Source organism: Pelodiscus sinensis, chromosome 3 (genome assembly GCF_049634645.1).
Source record: "Pelodiscus sinensis isolate JC-2024 chromosome 3, ASM4963464v1, whole genome shotgun sequence".
Taxonomy (NCBI): Eukaryota; Metazoa; Chordata; order Testudines; family Trionychidae; genus Pelodiscus; species Pelodiscus sinensis.
The window spans coordinates 46,775,234-46,795,864 of NC_134713.1; the positions used below are offsets into that span (position 1 = coordinate 46,775,234).

The 20,631-nt window shown below is 42.7% G+C and overlaps 1 protein-coding gene across 1 annotated transcript in view; it reads right to left on the minus strand.

Annotated features, from left to right (window-relative positions):
* EYS (eyes shut homolog) overlaps positions 1–20,631 on the minus strand; it is a 72,309-nt gene that overhangs the window by 16,118 nt on the left and 35,560 nt on the right. The window contains exon 5 of the mRNA XM_025190966.2: positions 2,269–2,430. Coding sequence (XP_025046751.2) covers positions 2,269–2,430 — 162 coding nt within the window. The remainder of the gene's footprint in view (positions 1–2,268; positions 2,431–20,631) is intronic.

Consider the following 20,631-nt stretch of genomic DNA (forward strand, 5'->3'; position numbering starts at 1 on the left):
ATGCCAATTATAAAAATTCTTAGCATGCCCCCCCTTCCCCCCAAAAAGTTTGTGTTACACATTATGCCATCTGTTTTCTTTGAAACCACTTTTCTATATTGGAGTCATAATTTGTACAGGAGCTGCTATTACCTGATGCCCATATCAGTCTCACCTGATATGAAGACATTTGTGCAGGGAATGAGAAAGTGGTAAAATTTGTGCACATGGCTGAATACATTTAAAAATTCTAAAATCTTTTAGGTGTTGAAGAAAGGAATCTAAAAATATGACAAACTTTATTTTCTAGTACATAAATCCATATTTCTGCGTAATGTATTGTTTGGAAAATATCACTGATGCTTTAATGTTAATAGCTTATGCAGTCATATGAAATGTTTCTTTCTAAAAATTGTGAAAGACACTAGAGGAGTGTAGTATAAATATGAAAATATATAAAATATAAATAAAGTAAATTTCCATATACAATTAAAAGACTAGGTTTGAAAATGTATGTACACTACTTGGCAAATATATTTTTATGCCATACTCCTGTAAAACATAATTGTAACTTATTAAGGTTTAAATGTGCGTGTATATATATTTTAGAAGTTTGTCTGTCTGAGTCCATTTGTTCAATAATTCATCCTAAATGGTAAGAGCTAGGACCACCAAATCAGATATGCAGCTTCCCCTTCTTCTAAGTTAAAGCAAGGTCAGAGTTTGGTTGTACCAGGAGAACAAGGAGCCCCAGCACTGTATTCCATAGCATGAAAAGGGAGAGGCCGCTTTTCAGTGGGACATGCTATGAAAGTGGCCACTAGGGGCAGTGAGCCCACAGGGGAGGAGCTGTCCTGAAGAGTGTCCATTGGGTGCAGCCATACCACTATGGGAGTGGCCAGTAGGGCTGAGGCTCTGCCATCTTGCCTGCCAGCACACTAGGTGAGTTGCCCCCTTGCCCCAAATCCTTTCCTCTCCTCCTGCCCTTTGGCCATAGCACTGGGAGGAGGGGAAGGAAAAGACCCCTGGTGGCCAGGAAGTATCTGGGGGAAGAGAGAAGGCCCCTGGCAGATGGGGAGGTCTGGAGAGAGAGAGAAAAGGGCCATGCTGGATGGGAATTCCTCCACCCCCCAGCCCTGAGCCCCTTCTCATCCTCTACTCCCAGCCTCCTGCACTACCTCCCACATCCCCAAGGCCCTGACCTGACTCCTGCACCCACATGAGGGATGTTAGTTAGCATGTAATTGAATAGTCATGTAACCACATCATATTTTAATGATACACAATTATTCCATAGTCCCTGGGGGTGGGGCTGGCAGTAAATGCATTCTGGCTGCACTCCCAGCGAAGCCCCTGCTATCCTGTGCTGCTGTCTGTCTATCAGAGCAGGTGAGTTTGTGGAGCCAGCATACATGGAGAGCTGCTTAAAAGCCAGCTCCTCGTACATATTGGCTCCCATCTGCCCCCCTCACCCTCTGTGCTGCCACCTCTATATCAGAGCTAGTAGCCGACAGGATTAACCAATAAGTTTAGGCTTATCAATTCATTGTGTAGTACACGCTGCTATCCCTACCCCCTACACCGCCAGCTTCCAGCCTTGAAGGACCTGGGCCATGCCAAGTAAGTCGGCTAATATTTATATACATAGTAAAATAGTTGTACTTGGATGCTTCTAATTTTATCATTCTGCCTGTCTAGCAAGTACAAGACTCATGTTTTACTTAGGTAAATATTTTTTCTAGCAATAGCAAAGTTGTCAGCATTGATCCGTCTTTAGGTATAATAGATGCTTAAACTCTTCATGAACTTCATGAGCTCTCTGTAGTCAATTTACTTTCTCTTAGCTTCAGTTCAGCTAACTTCTGCATTTCCTTATTTTTGCTGTCTTAACAATAATGGACCAGATCTTCAGTTGATGTAAATCGGCATAACTCCATTTGTAGCATATGCAAGAGTATAGCAGCTAAGGGACTGGCTTCAATGTGTTTATTTAAATTCTTCAATGTATATTTGTTGGACCATCTCCATTAAGTAGTTCTCCCATACTTGTGCTTCTTAAAAAGTCTACATACTTGCTTTGTATTCACCCCAAACTTGTTACATTATGCCACTTTTCATGAGCTTGATTGAAAAGTCCAAAAGCCACAACCTCTCAAATGGAAGTTGAACACTAGTATGAAGACTGAACATTTCTACTGTTTATGTTTACATTTATATTTCTGCTTTTTAAGAAAGCACCCTTTTTAAGAGACACCCAGTTCTTGTGGACAAACTTCTCAATGTCCTTACCTGATCGAGGGCTAAGGTGTTGGGCAGTGTAAAAAAGGATACCATCTGCCAAAATGGGCTGAAATTGTAGCTGGATGTGAGTCTTGTGTCGGATATGAAAGGAAGCAAATGACATCCAAGATGATTCATTACTTCTGAAAGATGCGTCACTTATGGATAAGGCTGGAAAATACAAGAATAAACATATCTTTTATGAAAGTTTTACATTTAGTGAGGGGTGGGAAAATATCATGGTAAAACTGCTTCTCTGTAGACATCTGTGGCTTGTAAGTACAATTCTTTCAATGAGTCTCCTTCCACAAGACAAAATATAACCTGAGCACACATTTAAAATCACTAGCAAAAGTATGCTGTGTCGTTTTGTTTTTTGGTATATTATTTTCAATAACCGCTTCTAGTTGATGATCCTCACACTAAAGTTTCTACATAATGAGAACTCTGTAGACTTCAGCTTCAGGGAAGCTTAGTTATAATTTTAAAATCTTTTAAAAGTTAAGTTTCAAGCTATTTTTTTTCCAGAAGTACTAATAAGCAGTTTCTTCTTCCCCATACCAAAGCAAAACTTAATACAGGAATTTTTCTGATGTTTATAAAGTACTTTTGGATAATTACACTGAACCACTCTGTAGCTCAAATTATTCTGCAATATACTGGCATGTAGCAGTCTCAGACAATAAGAAGATATGATGTAGTCTTAAGAATTGTACACAGGTCTGCTACTCTGATTTGTTATTGCACTTAGTTGTCGTCATTCCCGTATCCACAATAAACATGGCTGGATCAAATGCTTTCACACTGTTCTGTTTGTTTTGTTCCAAACCGTTTCAGCTTTTCTTCCTATGAAAATATAGTCATTTTTTAACATTTGAGGCATAGTTAGGTTAATCAGTGGACAAATCAGTATAATTATTTGAGGATCCCTTCTGTACACATAGTAATAACAATACCTTGCCTTTGCCTTGGTCTTTGGCTTCATTCTTAGGTTTTTTGTAGTTTATAGTTATTACCTTTTGAGGAAACGCCTTCAATTTATTTATCTGAATAATTCACATCTTTGCAATGATACAAGTTAAGTGCCAAGTCCTGATCCCAGTTAACCCAGTATTGCTTTGGATTTACACTGGTATAACTGTATTCAAAATATGACCATCTCTCTTTAATACATTCAAACTTATTAAATGAAAACCCCCAACACAGAGAACCTGGTGGGGGATCTAGTACAGTATACATATCTAGACAGAGAAAATGGTTAGGGACTGTAACGCTCCAGCCCCCTTTCTCGGGGAGGGGGGGCCATTAGGCTACGCTATCTTGCTCTTTGGTAGTCCTCCAGTAACCTACCGGGGCGGAGGGGGACCTGGGCCCGCCCCCTCTCCAGGTCCCAGCCCAGGACCCTAAGGGAGTGCGTCCGAGACGCGCTGCCCGACCGGAGGGGCTACGGCCGCAACTCACCGGTACCCGGGGTTTCCGACCCCGTCCTGGGCTGCTTCCTCCGACCCTTTAGGGTCCGTATGTCTGTCTGGTTCGGCGGGGTGGCAGGGGTGACTCACCCACTCTGGCCGCGGGGGTTCTCGGTTGCTCGTCCGGGGTCTGCCGTCGGTCCTGCCTCCACGTCGCCGTTCTCGGCGGTTGTCCGTTGGCTGTACCACCGGAGCTTCTTCCCCCCTCCTGTGTCCTGGCCGCCCGGCTTTTAAACCGGGCGCCCTTGGTCCGGGACGCCGGCGCATGCCCCCTGGGGGAGGGCCGGGCCAGTGCGTGGGCGGCCTGTCGGGGAGGCTCCTGTGCGGCTTTTTTTCGCGGCGCCCCCGGTGTGGGGTGCGGGATTGGGGCTTGCGTTCCCGGCCGCCCTGCCCCCGCCTGCATCGGCAGCCGCCGCCGAGCAGGCACGGCAGAGCTGCTCAAGCGTCTCGGCACCGGTCTCCCACGGCGCCCAAGTGCGCAGTGTGGGGTTGGGGCTCGCTATCCTCGCCGCCTCGTCACAGGGACATTTTAATAAATGTCACAAATGCAAAGTTTCTGGCCACTATACTAGAAAGATGACACAAACTATGAAGTGCTCCCAAGCACTAGTTGTTAAAAAGCAGTAATTAAAGCTGTCAGCCAGATTAATGTAATATATGCTATTAAAATACATGATGAAAAGAGAAATACAAAAGGTAGCATGAAAGGCTATTGAAATAATTCCCTGTCCTGGAGTTTCCATTGCTTGGTTTTACAATATGTAATAGTTGTTTCTGTGAATTTAGTAAACACTCATCATGCTGCTTTAATAGTCCCTCTTGTTCTTATATATATATATTGCTTTCCCCGTGGCTTGAAAACTATTCTTCTGCTAGAAAAAAATATTCACTGGGAGCCTCTAGTTGAGTCTGACGTCTTGGGGAGGAGGAGACGCCCTGTCCCTGAGCATGTTGTGGAGCTGCAGCTGGTAGGGTTACCAGGTAGACCACTCCCAAAAAAACCGGACACACTTGATCATGGACCAGGGAGAGGGACTGGAGGGGGTGGGGGAAGGGAGGGAAGCAGAGCTGGCGGAGGAGTGGGGTCGAGGAACGCCAGGTTGGCTGGGAGGAAGAGGGGGGGATGGGAAGCAGCTCTGGGGGGGCAGCCATGCTGCCTCCCACCTGACCCCCACCCCCGACCCCGGGCCAGCCGTGCTGACCCTGACCCCAGCCCCTCCCTCCCCGGACCAGCCGTGCTGCCTCCGGGCCCCCCGACTGTGGGCCAGATCAGCCACGCTGCCCCCAGGCTACCCCTTCCCCGGGCTGGACCAGTCGTGCTGCCTGCGGGCCCGACCCTCTCCCTTCCCAGACCAGCCGCGCTGCCCCCCTGGGCCCAGACCCTGCCCTTCCCGGACCAGCCGCGCTACTCCTGATCCAACCCTCCCCACACACACACACCAGCTGCGTTGCTCCCCCTCCCCCCCCACCTTCCCACCCGGGGTTTAAACTTACTTCCCTTGCCTGGGAGGCGGGGTGATGATGCTGCTCCCTGCCACCTGTTTCTGTGGGGTCCTAAGACCTGCTGTTTTTGGCCCAGCATGCGCGGCAAACCCGGCGCAGTGCCCTTTCCCCAGCGCACCAGGGCGGCCCTTTGAAACATTAGGGTGTGCCTGGGCACACCCAGCACACCCCATGCGTATGCCTATGGTTGTAAGGCTCAACCCTGTGTTAAAATATGCTGCTTTACCAAAGAAGACATTGGGTAAAACATGCACACATCAACTGTCTGGCTGTGGCATGAGGCATCCAGTTTCACTTCATTTAGTTCAGTCCATCTTCTTTAGCACGTTAGCAAAAACTGCGGATACTGAGAACACAAACTGCTCAGTTCTAGCGGGTGGAGAGTTTCACTCCTATTTATCCTCTTTTGGGCAATGGAGCTGCTTTAAGCAGCTCTGGAAGCTGGACACAGTCTATATTGAACAAAAATTACTATGGCACAGGGCCTTTGAGGAAAGCGTTTATAAGGATGAAAAAGTGCAATGATGTCAAAGGACCACCCAAAGAACACCCGAAAAACCATGATTTTCTATTTTGCAAGAAGAACAGAATATTTTGCAAAAAGAACAGACCTTATGCTAACACTTCTGAGACTCATTTATTTCTAATAAATTGCCTTTCTAATTCAGAAAGTAAACCATTCATGTCACAATGCAATAGGACTGAGTAGCTGAAATACTGGAGTGGTTTTGACCAACCTAAATGTGTGTACATCATCTTGTAAAATTAACTACTGCATGCATGAAAATTGTGATTTGCCAGATATATGGAGGTAGGAACGCATATTGTTGAGATCATGTGGCTTTAAGTCTATCTGAGAACAGTGGTGCTCGGGGAGGAACTTGATGGAACTTTTCAAACTGAGTTATTTGCATGGCTCTTGTTTAAAATAAAATTTCAATTTTACAACAACACTGTATATGAAAATTCTTAAACCAAAAATCAAGACGATGTTAAGTTCTTAAATTTGTTCTTGCGATGAGTATATGTAAAATAATCATGTCAAGTGCAGAACTGACTGCTATGTGCTTAGCAATCCACCTTAGCCATTTTGAAAAAAAATGTTTGGTGGGACTTGGCAGCAATAGGATGATTTTTGTACTCAGCATACATATTGAGAGATACTCTAACCCAGAACAGTTAAGAAAAATGGATTTCTGTGTCAGTCTTTATTATATTATATTGCTATATTATAATTAGGCCACCAAACATCTCACTCTGTTTAATTGCATTTAAAATAAGCACAATATATATTTAAGCAAACATGCCTTTCAGTACCAGACTATGTCCGTAGCTACGAGTAAATAGCTCAAAAAGTAGCTACCTAATGAAGCCAGTACCTCTCTAAATGTTATAATGAGAATAAATCACTATAGACCAATTAAAGTTCTGGGAACATGTTGTTATGTAACTACTATTGCTAAAGCACATTCTTCTTTCCCTTTAGTACTCATTATCTGGTAGGCTCCTCATACTATGCCCTTTTGGGTAATCCTGCTGTTTCTCAAAAGTCCTGTCTTGTCGATTGCTATCGTCATTAACGCAGTTCTCTGGGTGATTCTTGCAGCCCAATTCCCAGCAGCTGTAAACAGGGGTGCTTAAGCACATTCCCAGCACACCGCTTGTGCAGCTTCATTGCAATAGCTTCCTCTGACAGCTTGTTGCCTCAAACCTATTAACAGCCCTCTTTCACTGGAATCTTCTCCTAACTCTTGCAACCTTCAAAGCAGAAGGGTTAGAAGTGATATATTAAAAGATGGCCATGCTATAGAAACTGTCATCTCGTGTGAAATAAAGGGAATAATTAGTAAGGTGTTAGGCCCCCATGCTCAAAAGAAGTGAATTGGAAACTGAAACTTCTGGACAGGATCTAACACCTGGCGCACCACTATCATACACCCAACTTTAAACTAAATACTTGCCATTTAGCTGTACCTTTTGTAAGTAAAAGAGCTTCAGAGGGGTAGCCAAATTAGTCTGTAACAGGAACAATTTAAAAAACAACCCACAGACTAGTAGCACCTTAAAGACTAACAAAACGTGTAGATGGTATCGTGAACTTTCATGGGCGCAACCCACTTTTTCAATCTAGGTAATATTGTTTCAATAGAAACCAAAATGAATTACTTTTGGCAGTGATGTTTTTGCGAGAATCTGTATTAGATCTTCAATGAGCTTCAGCTCTTGGCAAATTTTATTCTTCATGAACAGGTGCTGTTTATTGGATTTCATGGTTTCGTTTGCCTCTGCGCTGTTTTCATTTTGTTAGGGATAAAAGGCAGATGTACACAATACCAGCAATAGTTCAGTAGCAGTAAATAGCATATATCGGAAACAGGGATCTTAGTTACTGTGAATTGAATAGTTGTGTAACCGCGTCAAATTTTAGCGGTTACACCACTATTCAGTAGTCCCTGGGGATGGAGCTGGCAGCCAGTGTGCTGCTGGCCCCACTCCCAAAGAGCCCCCTGCCATCCTGCGCTGCTGTCTATATATTAGAGGCTTCCCACGCAGACTGGCTCCCACCTGCTGCCCTAATAGAGTGGCAGGAGTGCAGGGTGGCAGTAGCCCCTGTTTGCATGGGGCCCGAGCTCTGCATGGACAGAGGCTGCACTGGCATCCATGGAGCAGCCCTTGATAGAGGCAGAAGCCAGGGCAGGGGATGCAGGTGGTCCCAGTGCTCACTGGAAACTGGCTTTTAAGCCAGCTCCCCCCAGCACCAGCTCCTGCCTCCCTGTGTCCAACTGCCTCTGTGGGAGGCAGCAAAGGGGGGCACAGGTGGCTCCATATGAACCGATACATGTGGGGAGATGGCTTGAAAGACGGCTTCCCACATGTACCAGCTTCTCCCCCACCATCCCTCATGCTGCTGCCTCTCTGTCAGAGGCAGCAGTGTGTGGGAGGAGGCAGGCAGCTCTACAGTATCCAGTGCTCATGGGAAGCCTGCTTAAAAGTCGGCTCCTCATGGTCACCAGCTCTTGCCTCCAGCCCTCCCCGCTGCCTCTGATACAGAGGCAGCAAGGGAGGGGAGAGTGTGTGTAGTTGACAGGATTAACTGATAAGCCCAGGCTGTTAGCAATGAATAGTCATGGACCAAATTGTCAGATCTTTACTAAGACCTGGTATATGCTATACAGGTAGGTTGCTGTAAGACAGCTTATGTCTACCTAACTGTCACTGTACATAGTACAGCCCTTGCCCACTGTTGTAAGTGCCCTACAATACTGACACAACTCCACCTCTGAAAGAGAGGTGTCAGTATAGTCAGTGTGGCAGTGTCTGTGTATGCACAGCACTATTTACATCAGCTGTTCACTCCATGCTGGAGCCATGAAATTAACAAGAAAGCTGACCAACTAGAACCCAGCTGCTCCTGGGTCCCCACTCTTAGCTGGGCTGAGACTTTCCCAGCTTCCTCCTTTCTTCCAGAGAGCTGAGAAGCCTGTGCAGATGCTCCCTTCTCCTGGTGGGACGGGGAGGAGAGAAGTCCAGGTGTCTGTCTCTTGCTCTTGTCAAGGAATGGGGAGATGGAAAAACATGGTGGCTATCCCCTGCTTCCAGCTGGGAGTAGGAAGCTAAGAGCCCTGGCAGCCCTTCACACGACCCCTTTTCAGTTGGTGTAAGCTCTCCTGTGAGGATACGTTCCACTGACAGAAGGAGGATTGTGTGGAAAACAGACACCACAGTCATTACTGTGGTACCTGTATGGTGACCTAACATTGGCTGACTAAAGTCTGTAGGCATTCCCTAAGTCATTCCTTGAGCCAGCTTTGATTTAACAGTGACTGTGGTTTGAGAAAGAATTAAGTAAGGAACTCAAGATTTGGCCCAATGTTAATAAGTATTCATGGTCCATTTTGGTCAATTTCACAGTGATAAGATTTTTAAAATGGTACATCTTGTGGTAAATATTGTGATATTTAGCTATTTACAGCTGAAATTTTATGATGTTGTAACTGTAGGAGTCGGGGGTAGGGGAGGGTTTGCAAGGTTACTGTAGACTGTGCCGTACTGTTACTCTTACTGCTGGTGGTGATGGAGCTGCCTTCAGAGCTGATCACCTGGAGAGTGACGGCTGTTGGCCAGGATTCCAGATCTGAAGATAGAGCCACTGTCAGCTGCAGCAGCGCAGAAGGATGGCATGATATGATATTGCTACCTTCACTTCTATTCTGCTGAATGCAGAGCTGGGCCCTCAATCAGCAGCCACCATGCTCAAGCCATCCAGTTATGAAAGCAGAGCACAGAAGTAAGGTGGCATGGTTTGGCATTACCACCCGTATTTTTGCACTGCTGCTGACAGGATGCTGCCTTTAGAGCTGGCCACCCGGCCAACAGCCACTGCTTTCCGTCCACTGAGTTCTAAATGCTATGCAGAACTAAGCGTGGCAATATCATGACCCCCCCCCCTAAAATAATTTTGTGACATCCTTCCCACACACATCTCCTTTTAGGCAGGGCCCCCAATTTGAGAAATGATAGTCTTCCCCCCCTTCCCCCCCCATGAAATCTGTATAATATTGGGTAAAAGTACCCAAAAAAAAATTTCATGGGAGAAGGCTGGATTTCATAGTCCATAATGTGTGTTTCAGGGCTATAAGTTGGGTAGGATGGTATTAATAAGACCTGAGGTTATTTCACAATCAGTTGTGTGTCTGCAGATTTAAAACACCTCCTAGAGATAAATTATGTAATAGATTTCAATCAGAATTTAAAATGTATGGGTCAGCTTTAATAACTATGGTTTGGGGGTATGTGAATTTTACTTTCCTAGTCCTGTGAGACCCATGTGGCTCAGAGTCATTCATCCTGAGGAGTCAGGCAACATGGTGATGCTACAACCATTCTTCTGAGTGTAGATTGGCTGGGCACAGCTTTAATTCTCCATGATGAGATCGTTGAGAGAGATGCTAGATCAGGGTTGGGCAAGATATGGCCTGTGGCCCGCGTCTGGCCCATAAAGCCATTTGATCTGTCCTGCAACCACCTTGCTGCTCCCCTGCCAGTTGAGACCTGGGAGCAGGGGAGTGCGCAAAGTCATTCACTCTTCTAAGCATCTGGTGGCTCCCTACCTCCAACAGGGGTGTGTGGTGTCTAGAGGGAGCCACTGGCCCTTTGAGTAGCGAATGATTTTGTGCACTCCCCTACCCTCAGGCCCTGATTGACCTGGGGTGAGGGGAGTACACAAAGTCTCCTCCCCCACCAGGGGCGCGTGGTACCTAGAGGGAACTGCCAGCTGTTTTGAACAGCTGGTGATCTCCACTAGGTGCCATGTGCCCCTGGAAGGGCGGGGGCAGAGGGTGAAAAACTTTGCACACTCCCCCCAGACCCTGATTGGCTTAGGGGGAGTGTGCGAAGTCTCCTTCCCCACCAGGGATGGGCCACGCTACCTAGAGGGAACAGCCCCTTTCTCTGAGGCCCTGCCCCTTCCAGAGGGACCAGCCCTCGACCACTACCAAAATTTATGAAGTGACTCCTCACGGCAAAAATTATTCCCCGCCCCTTTGCTAGATCAATATGCCTACATTTCAGCGCCACTCCCTCACCCATGGTCATCTCAGTATTAAGGCTGTTACATTGTTCTGGCTTTCACCAGCCTCCTTTCCGCCATAGAATTGATGTACAGTATTAAACCACAACATGAATTTAGCCTGATGACAGCACTTTTTTCTATTTGCACCATAAATTATACATTGACTTTTTTTATAAATATATGTTTTTTTTCACGTGTCTCCACTGTGAATAATAAATGTACTGGTCGGGATGAGAAACCTGAATCTTTAGATGTTTTTTTTTGTAAACCAAACTTAAGTGTGTTTTATCCTTGGAAAGCATGATTGCTTTAGCAACCATACAGAGGTGTGGGTGGTTTTTTTTTTTTTTTTTTTTTTTTTTGCATACTACCACTGGGTTTCAAAAATCTCCAGTGAATTATAGAGCTTGAGTGGACTAGAGTTCCATGAGTTACTGAGAGACAATATTTATGTCTCAGAATAATAAACTAAGTGGCTCCTCACGGCAGCTATATTGTATACAGCTATATTTTTAAATGACTGAAATGCATTGGAACAACACATTATTGTATTCCTCAAGTCCCAGTCTGTAGATCCAGGACTTAGGAACTACTGTGCCATCCAATAAGCCCCTCCCCTTATTTATAATGGTACAGTGTGCGGCTTAAAAAAACATTTTCCAGAATAAAAATCATGGGAAATCTTCAGTGTAGTCACATTAGGGATTAAGTTGGTCTAATAAAATAATATAAGTAAGGAAATTTGGTGTGTGTTTTTGTTAAATAAGGACTTTATTCTAATAAATATAAGGATTTTAAAAGGCAAATTTTAATTTCACTGGTTAGTCTCTTCTGTTATTCATATCACTCCGCTTGGACAATGAAAAAAGACTAGCTAGTTGTACTTTTTTTTTGGCTAGCCATTTTTTCTCTAGATGCTCATACATTAACACAATTCTGTAGTGTTTTAGTTGCAACAGGCCCACCAATTGGGGTGGGTGGGAAAGCAACTGCCTCAGGGCCTGGTGATTCAAAAGGGCCTGCGGCTCCTGGCCGTCTCTGTTACTTGAACAGCAGCCAGAGCCTTGGGCTCTTTACATCACTGCCAGAGCCCTGAGCAGTGGGCTCTGGGCAGCACTGGGGGTTGGCAGTCAGGAGGATGACATCATTAGTGGGATCCTGGCACTACTGACAGCTTGCTTTCCTGCCCCACCTACCTGAGGCCCTGCCCCTTCCAGGAGCCCAGAGCTGGCCTCCCACCAGCTTGCCCGTGGGCCAGGGATTCTTTCAGCTCCCAGTGTTAACAAACACTATAAGAGAGTGTTGAGCTAGTTTAGAACCACATTTGAGGTGTCAAACATGCCAGTCCAGCTCATGATTGTTGTCTGTTTCACTTGTTTATCAGGGAATTCCTTTTCCTGGTGGAGGGGGAGCATTTGAGCATATTAAGTCAGGTGTACAGCAATGCAAGATACTGTTAGGTTGGCTATCTTTTTCTTTTGAGCAACATAGACAATCAGTGTTTGTAGCTCTGGAGACTTTGACGATTATTACATAGATAAACAGTCTACTTATTAGCTGTATTACTTTGATTCCCAAAATAGAGTTATCTTTCCATTATGCTACCTTGAAACCAAATTAAGACTATTTGTAATTAATGTTGCAGAAGTACCTGATTAAGCTATTTAAGTACCCATTATGTTAAATAGTAATCTTCCAATGTGCCCATTGATATTGTACAGTGCATGAACAAAATTATTATTATGTGTATATCTGAGGATACAGGGATCTGATTACCACAGCATCTGCATGTACTGATCACAACATACAGTCCAGTAATTTCCCTGTAAGGGTAGCATGTTGCTGAACAAATCTGGATTTTGTGTGTTACCTTGCACAAATACAAATTTTTTATTCACATCCGCAAAAGTTACTTGCAGATATCTGCATCCACATCTATGGATATCCACTTTATATCCAGTGGTATCAGTATCTGCGGATGTGGATGACCATAGCTCATTTTTGTGGATCCAAATCTGCATCCACATCTATGGATATCCACTTTATATCCAGTGGTATCAGTATCTGGGGATGTGGATGACCATAGCTCATTTTTGTGGATCCAAATTTTGTATCTGCAAATTAACAGATATCTACTTTACATCTTTAGGTACCTGCATCCACATCTGCAGATGTGGATATCTGTGGATATACAATGGATATCTGTGGCTCTGCAGGGCTCCCTAAATTTGCTTTATTTTTTAAGCCATATACAATGGTTCTCCCATGCTGCCATCTACAGTGTCTTTTTGCATATTACACTATTGTTCCCGGAACAAAGTATCAGATACTACAACCAGGTATCTTGGTAATATAGTCTGAGTGTACAGCTACCACCATTCTTTTAAGAATCTCCTAAACTATGTCTAGATTATACACTGTTTGGCCAGTAACTAAGTGACCTTTCACTATCAGTGGTAAATAGGCCAATGGAGGGATGATAGGAGTTACTATAGAGAACTTTTTCCTGGGTGTCTGGCTGGTGACTCTTGCCCACATGCTCGGGGTTCAGCTGATCGCCATATTTGGGGTCGGGAAGAAATTTTCCTTCAGGGTAGATTGGCAGAGGCCCTGGAGGGTTTTCACCTTCCTCTGTAGCATGGGGTACAGATCACTTGCTGGAGGATTCTCTTTATCTTGGGGTCTTTAAACCATTTGAGGATTTCAATATCTGAGAGATACCGGGAGTGGGTGGGTGAGATTCTGTGGCCTGCATTGTGCAGGGGGTCAGACTAGATGATCAATGGTCCCCTTCTGACCTTAAAGTCTATGAGGAACCCAGAGGAATGTTAACAGATCAAGACAAGTACACTCCTATAGGTTTGTCAGAGAAGCATCAGTGCTTCTTAGAATCATAGAGCTGGAAGAGACCTCAGGAGGTCATCAAGTCCAGCCCTCTGCCCACAGCAGGACCAATCCCAACTAAATCAACCCAGCCAGGGGTTTGTCAAGCTGAGGCTTAAAAACCTCAAGGGATGGAGATTCCACCACCTCCCTAGTTAAACCATTCCAGTGCTCCTCCACCCTGCTAGTGAAATAGTTTTTCCTAATTTCCAACCTAGACCTCTCCCACTATAACTTGAAATCATTGCTCCTTTTTCTGCCATCTGTCACTAGTGTGAACAGCCATTCTCTGTCCTCTTTGGAACCTCCCATTTTGATGAGACATGATTTCCCTTTACCTCTTCCCCCCCCTCCAAAAATCCCCCAACAACCTCCTCTACAACACATTGTGGTCATCTCTGCCTGATAATTCTATTCTTCACTATAGTTTCAACTAATTGGCCTGCTACTGAAATTAGTCTTATTGGCCTGTAATTGCCTGGATTGCATCTGTAGCCTTTTATAAAATCAATCACATTAGCTATCTGCCCATTATCTAGTGCAGGGGATGATTCATGTGATAGATTACATACTGTAGTTAGTAGTTTTGAAATCAGTCTGATTTTTTTGCTCAACTTCTGGGTGAATACCATCTAATTCTGGTGATTTATTACTATATAATTTATCAATTTATTCCAAAAACACCACGACTGACACTTTTTAATGTGGTACAATTCCTCAGATTTTTCCCTTAAAATGCATTGAACAGGTGTGGGACTATCCCTCATCCTCTGCAGCGAAAATCAATGCAAAGAATTCATGTATCTTCTGCACAATGGGCTTGTCGTCTTTGAGAGCTTCTTTAGCACCTCGATTGTCCAGTCGAAGACTCCCTGCTTCAGATCTACTTGCAAAACTAACTGGATTTTTTTTGTTTTTTGCTAGTTGCTTTTTTGGCTTGCCTAATTATACTTGACACTTATTACAGTTTGTGCTTCTTTCTATTTTCCTCAGTAGGATTTGATTTTTATTTTTAATAGGATGTCTTGTTGACATCCTATTAAACCATCTCTTTCACTCACTTGTTTAGTCATGATGGGGATTTGTTGGTCCTCTTATAAGTTTTATTTTTTGTTATTTGTAGACATATAGCTTGAGTGTCTATTACAGTGCTTATTTTAAAAATTTCCAGGCAGCTTGCAGGCATTTCACTCTCATGATTAGTCCTTTTAATTTCCATTTAACTAACCACTTCATTTTTGTGCAATTTTCCTTTTTGAAGGTAAACTCTATTTTCTTGGGTTTCATTGGTATTTCCCCTCTAGATGGATATTAAATGTAATTACATTATGGTCATTATTACCAAGAAGTTAAGATATATTTTTGAACCACATTTCATGTGCCACTTAGAACTAAATCAAGAATTGCCTTTTTCTATGCAAATTTCAGGATTAGCTGCTCCCACAAGAAGTCATGAATGGTGTCTAGAAGTTTTTTCTGTATTCTGTCCTGACATGAAATGTTCCCAGTCAATGTGAGAATAATTGATATACTCCATTATTTCTGTTTTTGTAGCCTCCCTAATCTGTTTAAGCATTTCAGAATCACCATCCCTGGTCAGGTGGTCAGTGGTGTCTTACAGCTGCTATACTTATTATTCAAGCATAAAATTTATATCCAGAGAGATTCAGTGGCACAACTATGAGTAATTTTAAGATTTGTATTGTTTGACTCTAAGCTTGCTTTCACATATGATGCCACTCCCACACCTGATTCTGTCATTTCCTATATATTTTGTATCCTGGTATTACTCTGTCCCATTGATTATCAACATTCTAACAAATTTGTGATGCCTACTACATCATATGCTCATTTAAATACCTCTCGTTCAAGTGCATACATTTAGACTTCTCGTATTTGCATACATGCACCTATAAAATTTGTCACTATTTAGTTTTCTGCCTTCATGTGGTGTAACTGAATGGGACTCTTTTCCTTTGACTGTTTCTTTTCTGTACCTACCTGTAGGCTATGACTACACTTCAGAACTTTTCCAGGATACTGGAGGTATCCCGGAAAAGCTCTGCCACGTCCAAGGAATGCATCTGCTTTTTCGGAACAGTTTCTGAAAAAATGGACATGTTTTTTCAGCTTCCCTATATTCCTCAAGCAATGAGGAATAAGGGATATTCCAAAAGAGGAGGTTTTTCTGAAATTTGGCCAAGTGTAGACGGGCTAAATGTCGGAAAAGCCTTTTCCGGAAAACAAGCAAAAAAAGATAAGCAAATTGCAGTTCGCAATTTGCATATCTTTTCCCGACTTTTCTTTGCAGTCTAGACATAGCCATAGTTTATCAACCTGTATACTCTACTAGGATATAGAATATCCTGTTTAATCAATCTTCCCCTAAGCAATGTGTGTGTTCAAACTGTGGGCCCCTCCGCTCTTTAAGAACTCCTCTACAACCTTTTAAAATGTGTATGTCAGCAATTCTGGTTCTGTTTGATCTAGTTAGAGCCCATCCTTCATGCAATTATGTACCAGACTCCTCTACCTTTTAGCTGAAGTGATGGGAATTGGAGTCTTTTATTTGTTTTAAAGGCAGTGGTATAAGTGACCAGCCTGTAATTTTGATTATCCTAAGCTACAATTTAAAGTTATTTTCTTAAGCTCTACATAGTTTAGTACTGGCTGTTTCTTTTATTTTCTAAGTTGTAATTAAATGATACAATCAATATTTTATTAACATTCAGTTCCTTTTGATGTTATGTAAAACATCATGACTATTTTGAAGTTTGCTTAATTTCTTTTTTCATGTTTCTAGTCCTGAAGGGTTTAGGTAACTGAGAACTGGTACAGTGCCAGCTCCTGACAATATTAAGGTTGCATTTTTTGTGCACTCCAGGGGTTGGGCTCAGTTTCTTGTTTCATAGAGTACCAGTATCACTATCACAGCTGTGACCATTAAAGCCATTAGACCATAATGATCTGTTGGTATTTGAGTCACAATGTTTGAGGCATTCTAAGTAAGTCCTAATGATGGGGGTAATATTAAGGAAATACTCAAGCATTGCATGATTTGGCCCTTCTCGTTTCATTATTACAGCTCTTTCTAAGCAACAAATAAATCATAAACTCACTTTACCTATGGCTACATAGGGTCTGATCCTGGTAAGTGCTGATCCTGTTTGCATAAATAAAAATTGAGGGCAGGCCCTCTTGGAGAATCGGAGAATGACAGAGGCTCGGGCCACTTTGAGTTTAGAGGCCCTAAGCCTCCAATGTATCTAACTTCTCATCCATAGGGTCATACTAAAAAAAAAATTATATATATATATATATATATATATATATATATATATATATATATATATATATGAAAATGAACACTTTAGACATTTATTTATTAACAATTAAGTAATTATACCAACAGCATGTATATTAAAATGTAACTTTAATTGTGAGTTTCCACTGCAAGCAAAACTCTTCATTTTAGGAATACTTTTCTGGTTTTGTCGAGTGCAAACTTGTTTATAATTGAAGAAAAAAATCTAATTTATGTGCAACTTCACTGTTAATTTTAAGACTTGCCAAGCCCATTCAAACACTCTTGCCACATTGTAGAACAATGATAGTTCTTTACTTGTTTTAACACATTGAATGTGCATTTAACTAAAACCACTGATGCAGGGAGCCTGACAAAAATACATAATGCAATTATGTAGGAAATACAGTTGACAGGCTGAGATTGAATATTTCTTTAAGAAGTTCTTTTGGCTTGCAGTCCAGTTTTAAAGTTGGTCAATGTATACATTTCAGGAAGACAATCTTGTCACAGATCTCTTGAAATTTCATTATTGTACCTTTGTTGGAACTGTTCAGCCTCTGAATATAGATCTACATCACTTAGTTCTGTGAACTCCCAAAAGAATCCAAAAAGGATACAAATTTGTTGCAGTGACTCAAATTGACATGTAAGGCCAGATTTGATGGAGTCAATAATAACAACAAAATTGACTCGATAATGTGTTTCTGCATCAGATTGAGATGGCTTTGATTGGTAGAAAACTCAGCTGAAATGTGAATACACTGTGCTACTGATTAGTACTCAGAAAAGATCACATTGATCACATCTTTTGAATATCTTTAAAAAATTGTTCAATGTTATCTCTCTCAACCTCTAATGTAGCATTGCATGTTTCAATTAAAAGATTCGTTTTGTGGACCATTTATAGCAGCTTCATCCATATGGACAATATTAAAATGCATTCAAATTTGGATGTATACTTCTGAATTGACTTAAGCTCAGTCTGAGCCTGTGCTGTGAGAGTAAGAGATTCAAACTCACTTAAAGCCTTTCTCACAGAGTCCAAATGCCATGCAACTGGATTAATGCCATCAATTTGTGCTGACCATCTTGTTGTTGACATGCTGTGAAGATGCTGCTTCAGAATTTCCCACTTTCAAGGACTGCTGCTGAAGAGATACAATTTCTGGATTGTTCCAAAGTGATTGCTTCCTTGCATGATTCAGTGCAATCAACACTGACAAGATTTAGTGCCACAGCTGGAGAGAATAGTTTCGATTTTGCTCAAAAAGGACTGCTTGTGCTCCATTGTAATTCTCAGCCATATTGTATCCATTGTCATAGGCTTGGCTAATGCAGACTTGAAAATTTAATTTGAAGCCATCTTGAATTTCTAATACACGAGCAGCAATTTCTTTTCTAGTTTTTTTCACTAAATTATCAAACAAAATGAATCATTCTTCCAACTGACCTTCCTGCAGTTTTAACATACCTAACAATCAAAGTAATCTGTTCTTTATGGGTACAGTCTGGAGTTTCATCAATAATAATTTAAAAGTACAGTAGACTTCCGATAATCCGGCACCTTTGGGACCTAGATGGTGCTGGATTATCGGATATGCTGGAGTATCGGGAGGTACTCCGGCAGGGGAGCTGTAATGGATATGCCGGGACCCGCACTGTGTCTGGGGGGTGGGCGGGGAATGGCACAGCGAGGGGCAAACCCTCCACCATTTTGCAGGAAGGCAGGAGAAGACCCACGCTACTGCTAAGAGTTTCCAGGAGGGGAGGGGAGTGGGCTTCCCATCCCCCAGACTGCAGTAGTTATCCCCGAGCAGGGGGGTGAGGGGCAGTGCTGTGGGACCAACCCGGCAGCACCCCAGCTGCTCTGCTTTGCACCACTTCTCCAAGTTCACCGTTGCTGAAACTGACGAGCGGCGGATTTGGGGAATCAGTGGAGTAGAGCAGCTGGGGTGCTGCCCGGTTGGTCACACAGTGCTGCTCCTCACCCCCCTGCTCGGTGCCTGGCATCACCCCAGCTGCTCTGCTCCGCAGCTTCCCCAAGTCTGCCACTGGTCAGTTTCAGTAGCGGTAGCGACAGACTTTGGGAAATGGTGCAGAGCAGCTCCAATTGTCCAACTGACCGGAGCACTTCCGAGTTCCAGTTGGTGCCGGGCTATTGGGAGTGCTGGACCACTGGATGCTGGACAATTGGAGTTTTACTGTACTTCGCATATTGTATCTCTTCAAGAAATGTTGTTTGCACAAATGTTCCACACAGCCCATTAAACTAGTTTTGTATTCTGGTAGACAGATAATGGGCTTGCATACTTTTTCTGCTCTCCTGTGATTTATGAATATACTTAACACAGCCTGATAAAAGTGAGTCATACTTGCTATGATGCTCAAGTATACCAAGAAAGTTTCTATTTGTAGGGTCACTGATACCTTGACTAGAACCAAACAAAGCCAATCCCTGTTCATAAAGAAAAAGAATGATATTCAATATGCGCTCAAGGAGTTTTTTCCAGTTTTCAGTGTGCGTGTTTATTTCACACAGGGGTAAGTTTTCAATTGTACTGTGAGCTAGTGCTGCTCTCCTAGCTGATTTTCATGTAACATAGTTATCTTTGTAATAATGAAGTTTCCTGTGCAGGTATTCAGTCTTTCAACCTCTCCAACCTCTGCTGAATCTCCAACTGGATGGATCAAACAGTACTGATGCATTTGAAGTATTTCATTTTTAACAGTAACAGGGTACACAATACAGTGCCTGCTTTTCCATGCTCCAGCAGAGCCAGTCTCTTGTGTAGCTCTCTCCCTTTGGAAATTTTTTTTGTCAGCAGACAAATAGGAAGATCATGATTCTCAGTATCTTGCAGTGTATTGGAATCTGAAAACTAACTTTGAGAGAGAACTGCGTTTGAGCAACATAATTTTTATCAAGAAGTCCAATATCAGGTTCTGATGCCACTGTTTTTACACTGTATCCTGTGTTAGTCATAAGTTCTCACTCCTTAGCATCTCGGAGATGCTCATTTTCTGCCTGCACTGTCTCTAAAATTGAGCGTAGATTCTACATCTATCACTATTGTTGGCATTTCTGTGTCTTGATTAATGACCTCATTTCGAGGCAGTGGCATTGAAATGTCATTTGTAGGTACAAAGTTTTCATCATCAGAATGGGAAGTGTCACGGTCAGTATGGTCACCGTCGAATGGCTAAGGCATCTTTTCTATGAGAAATGATATTATTTGCTTTAAACTCTTAACTGCTGCTTCACTCTGCTGCTTTCACCATCCCCTTCACGACTTTCAAATCTTCATTTTTAAAAAGATGTTCTTTTAAAATGAAGTAACACAATAAATTAATTTGCTAAAGGATATTGGTTATACAAAATTTTAATTGTATATATGTCACAATGAATATTATGTAACAGTTTGGGGGTATTATTTACTATGGCCCTTATATCCTTATTTCAAAGTCTCGAAATTTCATCTGCTAACATGTTCCCATTATTAAATTCCTCTAATAACTGGTGCGTTTTTATGAACATGAACATGGGCGATTGCCAGATTAGATATAAAGTTTATTAAACAAGTAGAATTAAAAGTTTAGCACAAAAGCCTTGAAAGCCGAATCTAAAACAGGATGAAGAG